This window comes from Suricata suricatta, chromosome 8, assembly GCF_006229205.1.
Source record: "Suricata suricatta isolate VVHF042 chromosome 8, meerkat_22Aug2017_6uvM2_HiC, whole genome shotgun sequence".
Lineage (NCBI taxonomy): Eukaryota > Metazoa > Chordata > Mammalia > Carnivora > Herpestidae > Suricata > Suricata suricatta.
The window spans coordinates 140,524,192-140,533,468 of NC_043707.1; the positions used below are offsets into that span (position 1 = coordinate 140,524,192).

Here is a 9,277-nt window from a genome sequence, read left to right on the forward strand (position 1 = left end):
CCAGCCTGGCATGCATGCGCTGTGGTTAAGGATAGAGTGAAGGGGTCATTCACAGACGTGTCCATGACACAGGAGACGGCCTCACACGGACTCCTCGGTGGACAGCAGCAGCGGGTTGATGTACTCAAACCCTTCAAACTCCGACTGGTCGATCCTCTTTATGACGTCCCTGTGTGCACGGAGGCGCTGAGGCCGGCCCCGCCCCCTCCGGCCCCGCCCCGCCGCCATGCCCCCGCCCCCGCCCGCAGCAGCCCTTACTCGTCGTCCGGGGTCAGCTGCACGGGCTCGCTGGTGAACTGGGTATCGAAGTTGTCCAGACCGTACTCGTCGGTTATCTGGGGCTGGAAGGGCGGCAGCGCCTGCTTCTTCTCCAACTGTTGGGGACAACGCGAGAGGTCAGAAAAGGGTTTGCAGGGACTTGAGTCATAGAACGGAGTTTAAACACCGCCTGTATCTGACTGCCGGGTTTTCCTTCCCCTTAAACACAAGGTCTGGAAAGAAGTATCTGAAGCCAGAGAAGTCCTGACCCCGCGTTAATAAAATGCTGGCAGTACCTGGGCGGAATCTGGTCTTTGGAGTTTTTTGTTTCCTACATCGTGGAACCTGCTCCTGGCGGGGTCACCGCTGCCGGTGCCAGTGGCGAGTGAGTGCCCATCCCGCCAGGACCTTCCTCCCCTCTAATCACAGGGGATGCTCATCAGGCAGGGATCAGGGCTCTCAGGATCCAGACTCTGACTTCCAACTCGACACTAATGGGGCTGGGACACACCTGTGCCACAGGACAGAGACAAGTGCCCAGGGCAGGCGCCCCTCAGCGGCATGTCACCTGGGCGAGCTACGCGCCCAGTCTCCCATCCCCCCTCCCCACTGCGCACACCTACTTGTGTTCCCAAGAACACTGAGCCACAGGCGAGGGCCGAGGGCTCCTGCTCTGGGGATCTATCGTGTTGGCCCCCCCCTCCCGTGTGGCCGCACGAGGAGCCAGCCCCCTGCGGCCCACATTCAGCTCTCAGGCAGCAGACTGCCCAGGCCTGGAGGGCCCTTGGAAGGGTTGAGCCCAGGGCCTGCCTGCCGGGGGCGGTGCACCTCCACATGTCCCTGTGCAAGCCGTGGGACTGTCCAAGGCCAAGGTGACGGGGAATTGTCCTAGGCACAACAGAAACAGGGCAGGCACAGAACGTGGGCAGCACGGGCACCACCTCAGCCAGTGAAGGACAGGAGGGTGTCGTACACATGAACGAGTCCTTCCCAGCGGTGCCCGACACCACAGGGATGTGGCCAGCATGGCAGAGAGCACAGGCTGTCGCCCCCCAGCCAGAGCGGGTCACCTGCATGGCCTGCGGGGACCCAAGTGTCCCGACATCGTTGTTTCTCACCTTTGTCTGCAATTACCCCTCCCATGCTCTTTGTCAGTATGAAGTCTTTTATCACAAAAAGTGGGAATGTGGGGGGCATTTCTTAAACTGTCTCCCGACCTGAGGTCTCAGCTGCTACAAGATGCACATGGCAAGTCACAGCCGACCAGGAGCAAGCACACCTGTGCGCTCATCTAAGGCCTTCCGTGCCCCCCAGCCTCTCTCAGACCCCCTGTCCTCAGTCAAAACCAGCAAGAACTGCGCAGCTGGGGTGCCTCCCGGGGCGGCTGCTGCGTGGCCACTCCCGGTGAGGCAGAAGGAAGATGCCAGAAGGGGCTCACCATGGCGGCTGGGGTGGGGGGGGGTCCAATGGGCTGGAGGAGGTAAGGGCGGGTGGACAGCCCTGCAGTGTGTGCAGGGGCATCAAGGGGCTCCGTGCAACCTGAGGAGGCTGCCGCTGGAGAGGCCGGGCCGGAGGCAGGGCACGGCTGGGATGGTAGCCATGGGGTGGGGAGAGGCCCAGAGCCCGCCCGAGACAGGGTCCCAGGAGGGAGGGGCAGAGCGGGCTCCAGGCTGACCGCAGGGCTTGAGCCCCGGCCTGGTGGGAGGCTGGAGCTGTGCGCCGAGGCGAGATGGGGCTCCAGCATCTCCACTGCTCCGTTTTCCCGCCTCTGGCCTATGACCCCCCCATCAGCACGTGCTCTGGCCTATGACCCCCCCATCAGCATGGGTGGGAAGCAGGGACTGTCCTGGGGGCCATGAGGGCAGAGGGACCCTAGCACCCACTGTATCAAAATGCTTCTTCCCTCCGCTGTCTCCTATTCAGTGAAAACAGCACCCCTTCAGGCACTGCGGGGGTCCCGGGCCCTGCACCCCGGTTCCTCTCCACGCAAAGCACAGGCCTCTGCTCAGGCAGATGTGCACTCGTGAGCAACAGCGGCTGCCGATGCAGCGGTCACTCACTTGGTGGGCCAAGGGGGGGGCCCACGTGCCCCCACGGGGTCCCCTGCACCTGTCTCGGCCCGCTGGCGTCTGACTGCGGCTCATAAACACAGACTCTGCTCCAAAGAGAAGAGTAACCTCCTCACTTCACATCCGTGCCACCGGCCCTTCCCTCTGATCTTGGGAAACCATTAAGGTCTGGAAGGAGACCTGGGCCACTCTGGAGATGGAAGGGGGTTGGCAGCAAGGACGCAAGGGCCAGAAGTGTCCAGATGCTGCCTTCAGGGGACCCAGCTCCCAGGGCTCCCGCTGAGGCCCCACAGCAGTGGGCGAGGTGTCCACGAAGGCCTTCCCTGGTTGGCGGGTCGGTGCCTGCCTGGAGCCAGGGCTGCACCTCGTGCCACCTAAGTCTGCAGGGCAGGAGGGCACCAGGCACCGCCACGGGCTCAGCCAGCTGGCACGTGGGCCACTGACGGTCAGTGTGGCCTCCAGGGGTTCTATGGACGCCTTGGGGGGGGGGTTGGCCTCAAAGCAGAAAGGCGCCACGGCTAACCCTAGCCTGGCGGCGGCTCGTTCCTCTAGAGCGCTCTGAGCAGATGGACAGCAGCAGCCGAGTCTAGGTCTCTCTCCCTTGTGCTGCCGGAGCATCAAAAGCGGTTTCTTTTTCCTTTGTTCCTCTTCCCTTAAGGTAAGCTCTATGCCCAAAGTGGGGCTTAAATTCACAACCCTGAGATCAAGAGTCTCTTGCTCCACCGACTGAGCCGGCCAGGTGCCCCTCAAAGTCAGCCTGTTGGTTAAAAATGCGTGTGCTCTCACTGGGTGGTATGTGGAAACCAAGTTGGTAATAAACTATTAATAAAAAAAAACCTAAATCTATAACTTAAAAAAATGCATGTGCTCTGAATGTGTTCTAAGTATTTGTGTCTACACCGAGGATGAGGGGCTTGCTGTTTTGACCCAGCCCAGCCGGGGCCTGGAGAGGGCTGCGTGTGGCAGGCGGGCGGCCAGGGTCCTGGGAATGGGCTTGGCCCTTCTCCCCACAGAAGACAGACGACCGTCCTCAGGTAGGAAGTGACAGGGACCAGGTGGAACGGATGGGAGCGGCTCCGTCCACGGGGCTGGGCGCGGTCCTCCCCGGTCCTCAGGGCTGGCTCAGGGGCCACCACCGCGGCTGGGAGGGGGTGGGGTGGGGGGGGCCCCACACCGCCCCAGAGCGGGGCCTCCACCTGATCTAGTTTAAGCGAAAGTTCAACGTGTACGGGCTAATCTCCTTTTCCTCAGGAGCGTATTGTAAACGTTGTATTTCTGTAACCTGCAGCCATCTATGTATTTGGTTCCTTTTCTCTTTAGTACCGGGAGCCCTGGCACAGAGGTCGGAACGGCCCACAGGACGGGGACAGGAAGGGCAGCTCCGCGAAGCCAACAATGAGGCCGGGAGACCCCCTCAGGGCCGCCTCCCACTGAGAACTGACTGGGCGGTGTGGTCGCAGATCACGGGCGTCCCCAAGGAGGCCCCAGGCCGTACGGTGCGTGCTAGGGGGCTCCCAGGCAGGACTTGGCCCAGGACCACCTGGGACCACCGTCCCCAGGGGCTCATCACAGGTGAACGGGTGCGCTTCCGAATCACTTCCGGGGCCCAGGCCCCGAGGCCCTTCACCTCCATCCCCGGGGCGAGGTGGGTGGGGACGCGTCTTCTGCTTTACCAGGTCCCAGTCTATGCTGCGGAAGAAGGCGTGAGACTTGATGTCGGAAAATCCAGTCTGGGGCCGGCAGCCGAGTCTCTCTTTGGGATCCTAGGGGTCAGAGTTCAAGTAAGGACAGGTCAGCATGGAGCGAAGAAGCCCCAGGTAACCCCTGGAGGAAAACCCACCTTCCTGCCACCCATGAGCGCAGGGCCTCCTCAAAGCGCCTGCGGCCTGTCTTAACCAGCCCGGTGACGAGCACACGCTGCTGTCACTAGAAATTCTCCCCCCAACACGTTAGGCTCTGGCGTAATTTCTCATCCTTACGTTTTGGCAAGTGTGGCTAACCACTGATGATTCATGGGACAGAGGTCACGTAAGGAGGCAGACACTCCCCCCAGGTGTCCCGCAGCGGACCCTGGAAGCGCCCGGTCAGCCCAGGCGGCCCCAGGCGGGACGGGGCATCAGGGCAGCCATAGCGTACCTTGTTTAAAAATCCTTTCAAGACGTGGGAGGCTTTCACCGAGAGGAACCGGGGGATCCGGATGGGCTTCTCCAGGATTACTGCAACGATCAGGGCCCTGGTGAGGGGCCTGGGTCCTTCCCGGTGCTGCCCACTGTGTGCTCTGTCCAGCCACCCAGGAGCTGGGCGGTCTGCAGGGCTCTTGCTTTTTGAGCAAGAGCGTCCAGGGCGCTCTCAGGGCCCTTGCCCCTCCTCCCTCCATCCAGCAGGGTCTATCACCCACAGAGAGTCCCCCCCGCCCCACCCCACTATGCGATGTGCACATAGTCACACACTCAGGATCACACAGAGACCAAGAGCATCCTCACAAACGTGGGCGCCTCCACACATGACCGCCAGAGGGCGCCATGAGGAGCCAGTGCTCCCTGGTGCCAGCACCCCAGTGGCAGGTGTTCTGCACTTCTGGAAGCCGGTGGCCAGGACCCCGTGCGCCCCGGCCTCTAGGGCCACACCGGGCAGGGACAGGGAGGAGTGTGGGCTAAAGCAGGGCTGGCTGTGTTTCCTGGTGGTGCTCCCACTCCGCCCCTCCCGCCAGCCTTTGCCTCCCTGAGAGCCAGTCTGCGAGGCCGTGCCTTCCGCAGCGCTGCAGGGACCAGCCTGGGACCCTTCCATCCGTAACCCCCCAAAGAGGAAACACCTGCTCCGGGAGGCGGGGACAGACCCCCACGCGCAGCCTGGGGGAGGTGCCTGAACCCTTGGGAGACGCCTGGTGGCCAACACACCTTGAAAAAGGTAGTCCTCTGTGTTCATGTCGGGGTTGTCGGTGATGATGTCAAAGGGGGAGCGCCCGGCCATCATCTCAAACATCAGGACGCCCAGGGCCCACCAGTCCACGCTGAACCCTGGAGGGACGCAGGGCACGGCTGCAGGGTGGGTGTGCTCCCGCCGCAGGGGGGAGGCAGCCGAGTGGGGCGGTGCGCACGTGCTCCCGGGCGGCCTGGCCGCCCCTCTGCCCACCCTTCTGGGGCCCTTGTCTTTTTTTCCTTAACTAGTTGCAAAGCTGTTTTCACATCAGGGCCATTGACTCTACACCGGCCAGCTTCCTGGGTTTGGCCCTTCAATCCTGCGTGTGGCCCCTCCAACCACACCAGACACGTAATACGGAGTGCGAGCCGCCCTTTTCATCCCCCTTCAGCTCACCCGCGCCTGGAAAATTCCCTTCTCTAAGACTGCAAACACTTTTGGGGGCGCCTGGGTGGCTCAGTAGTTTAAGTGTCCAACTCTTGAGTTCAGCTCAGGTCCTGATCTCAGTTTGTGAGTTCAAGCCCCAAATAGGGTTCTGTGGGGAACCTGCTTGGGATTCTCTCTCCCTCTCTCTCTCTCAATAAATAAATAAATAAATAAATAAACTTAAAAAACAAACAAACAAACCTGCTCCCCACAGTTTTCTACATTCACGGTTTCAGTTACTCTGTCAGGGTTAACGGTTTTATTGCGGCGGCCGGCCCGCAGCCCCTCCAGGACCCCGTCCCGGGCCGGCCTCTAGATTCTCCAACACGCTCGGCCCACCTGCCGGCTGTCCTCCCCTGCCTGGCTGCTCAGCGACTTCAGTGACAGCACCGCCTGGGCACCCGTGACCTACCCACCCAGCCAGCTATTTTCGTGGCAAAAAATGGTTAAAAATACTTGATATTTGTGATATGTTCCACTGAAAACATTGACACAAGAGTGTGGGGTGTGCACACGTGTGCAAACTTGCACCAAAACACATCATCACACACGCACACACGCAAGTGCACACACATCATACTCTCGTTTTTGTTTCAAACCCAGAGAAAGAAGGGGCGCAGACGCGCTCTCTGCTGTCTTCAGGGGCTGCAGGGGCTTCTGGGTAACCCCTGCTCCACAGCCCCATCCCACCCACAGCCCCGCCCCCAACCAGTAGCCCCGCCCCACAGCCCCGCTCGCTCACCGTATTCCTCTCCCCGCAGGATCTCCGGGGCGATGTAATTCGGGGTTCCGCAGAAGGTGCTGGTGGTGTCGCCAGGGCCCAGGCCTTCCTGTGGGGACACAGTCAGTTACCGGGAAGGAAGAAAACCATCTGAGGTCGGTTGGCAGGAGGCGCCTCGCCTGGGCCCCTGCAGGCTGTGCGGACTGGGCGGTCAGCACCTGACCCTGCGAGGGGGAGACGGTCAAGGCGCTGTGCCCGGGGTCAGGCGGGGTGCTCGCCTTGCACATGCCGTAGTCCGTTAACTTGATGTGGCCGTCCGCGTCGAGGAGGACGTTGTCCAGCTTCAGGTCCCGGTAGATGATCCCTCTCTCGTGTAGGAAGTTGAGCGCGATGCAGATCTCAGCGGCGTAGAATCTGGGGAGGGAGCGCCAACTCAGCAGGGCGCCTGCGCGAGAGGCCCGCGTGCAGACGGCAGGAGCTGGGGATGGTCGCCCTGGTGTGCGCCTGCTCACCAGCATGCGGGGCCGCTGAGACCACCAGGGCGCTCAGCATCCCAGATGCTTAGGGGAGTGCCAGTCGGGACCACCACACACCCACTAGGACGGCCACTCTGAGACACAGACATAAAGTAAGCGATGCTGGCAAGGATGCAGAGGGAGGACCGCGTGAACGCGGCTGGCGGGAACGTAAACTGGCTAGAGCACAGCACGGAGGGTCCTCAGTGGGTTAAACACGGAAACACCACCCGATGCGGGGTCCTGAAGGGCTATCTGCAGCCCCCCATCATAACTGCAGTATTCGCCGAGCCGCAGGAGGAAGCAAGTCAGGTGGGTGGGTAAGCAAAACGTGGTCCCTCCATCCAAGGGGACCTTCTTGACAATGAAGCCTGAGGCCACCAGCCAGTCAAAGGACACATGCTGAGGATTCCATTCATGAGGCCCCTGGGGGGAGAGGGGCCCTGAGGTAGGGCTGGGGGGCCAGTGTCTCCCAGGGGCAGAGCAGCAGTTTGGGGAGATGGAAAGTTCCAGAGACAATGGTGGGGATGACCCCCCAGACCGTGTGAATGCATCTAGAGTCCCAGGGCTGTGCATTTACAAAGGCTAAGATGATGACTATCAGGTCACATCCATTTCACCACCATTAAAAAAAAAAACAAAAAAAAAAACTGCGGGGCACCTGGATGGCTCATCTGACTCTTGGTCTCTGCTCAGGTCCTGATCTCACAGCTCGTGAGTTCAAGCCCCATGCCAGGGCTGCACTGACAGTGCGGAGCCTGCTTGGGGTTCTCTCTTCCTATCTCTCTCCAGTCCCCCAACTGTGTGCTCTCCATCTCTCTCAAAATAAATAAACTTCAAGAAAAGAAAAAAGAAAAAAAACCGGCACTGTGTAGGGGGCAGGCTACTCCTGATTCAGACCTGTCTTTCCCCAGAAGGGATGTGAGGGGACTCAAAGCCCCGCGGGGGGCTGACTTAGGGGAGGCGGCCAGGGAACACAGGCAGGAGGCGCAGGGGAAAGTCCCGCCTGCAGCGAGGCTGCGGAGGGCAGGAGGGGCGGGTGGCCCTGAGAGTCACTGTCACTTTACAGAAGTGGGTTATTTTCCGAGAGCCAGTGCCCTGCCTCTGGGAACCAGAACCAGCGGCAGCCGGGATGCCCACGCAGCTCAGTTCACAGCAGGAGCGCGGCCCCCCCACCCCATTCTGGAAACAAGGAAAAGGCAAAAGCGCTCCGGGGTGCCGCCCAGGATGAGCCCACGTCTCTGGGTGACGTGCCAGCCTGCTCTGGAGCCTGACCCTTGCAGGGGACAGCAACATCTGTGTCCCCCCAGCTCCCTTCCAGCCCCGGCGCCTGCCCCCCACCCCTGCACACACCTGGCATGCTCCTCTGGAAGCTTCCTCTGTCTCTGCATGTGGAACATGAGGTCCCCGCCATTGACATACTCTATGACCAGGAACAGCCTGAGGGAGAGAGAGAGGGTGGTCGGGCTGAGACCCCGTGGACCTAACTAGGGGTTCAACGTGGGGAACCCTGTCACCAGGACAGCTGAGCCTGCCCGCAGGCACGAGGCCGAAGGAAGGAAGCCCCCGGGTCGCCTGACCCCCTCCAGGGCCCGTGAGGAACGTGGCCCAGACTGAAGAGTTAGGCTCTGTGCCCGGGTCACCGGGCATTATGCTGGGACACGTCCAGGACCCTGCCCGTGGGCAGGTGCTCTCAGTTCCGATCCTGACGTGGGAAACGTGGCAGAGAACCCCGTGCCAACCCCATTCGGCCGCTCGTGTTCCCCAGCACGGGAGCGAGCACTCCCCCACAGAGCCGGCCCTGGGGTAAAGGAGGTGAAGACACGGCAATGGCGGAGGCAGGACAGGAGCCGCAGGGCACCCGGAGGCCGAGGGGACCAGGCAGGTGCACGGGCTGGGGGAGGGGATGATGGTGTCCGGCGAGTGACTGCTGTGGCCGCCAGTCTGGGTGGACCCCAGGGACTCACAAGGAGGTGTCTGTCGCCGGACGGGAGCCCAGGAGGTTTGGAGCGGGGCAGGGCGGTGAGCAGGCACTGAGGACAGCCGGCCGCCAGACCCCATGCAGGGGTGACGTGGGGGCAAGGAGAAGGCCGGGGGGCGGGGCAGCTGGAGGACGCTGTGACCCCGCGCGACCCGCTGTCCCATCTCCAGACCATCCACCACTAGTTCCTTCTGCGTAACCACTTTCTCGAGTTTGGTAAGACGCCATTTTTAAAATGAAATTCCCGCACAATCTTGGAGAAACACCCTCTTGAGGGAATTCGTGGTTCCTCAGGGCAGGGGGGTGCTGCGCCCGCACGGCCGCAGGGACGGCTCCAGACCACCTACCGCGGTGGGTCTGATACACGCTTCGGCCCTTGCTCTCTCCG

At 61.6% G+C, this 9,277-nt stretch overlaps 1 protein-coding gene and 1 long non-coding RNA gene across 3 annotated transcripts in view; one reads left to right on the top strand and one right to left on the bottom strand.

Annotated features, from left to right (window-relative positions):
- Positions 1-6: 6 nt before the first annotated feature.
- Positions 7-9,277, bottom strand: part of PRKCZ (protein kinase C zeta) — a 67,894-nt gene continuing 58,623 nt past the window's right edge. For both annotated transcript variants that reach the window (XM_029948160.1, XM_029948159.1), the window contains 8 exons: positions 8,262-8,348; positions 6,672-6,807; positions 6,415-6,502; positions 5,225-5,344; positions 4,464-4,543; positions 4,001-4,090; positions 259-374; positions 7-169 (listed from right to left, as the gene is read on the bottom strand). In XM_029948160.1, the coding sequence (XP_029804020.1) occupies positions 82-169; positions 259-374; positions 4,001-4,090; positions 4,464-4,543; positions 5,225-5,344; positions 6,415-6,502; positions 6,672-6,807; positions 8,262-8,348 (805 nt within the window). In that variant the 3' untranslated portion in view covers positions 7-81. The remainder of the gene's footprint in view (positions 170-258; positions 375-4,000; positions 4,091-4,463; positions 4,544-5,224; positions 5,345-6,414; positions 6,503-6,671; positions 6,808-8,261; positions 8,349-9,277) is intronic.
- LOC115298947 lies at positions 218-564 on the top strand. The gene is made up of 2 exons (XR_003911904.1): positions 218-395; positions 490-564. It is a non-coding gene; the product is annotated as an uncharacterized LOC115298947 (long non-coding RNA).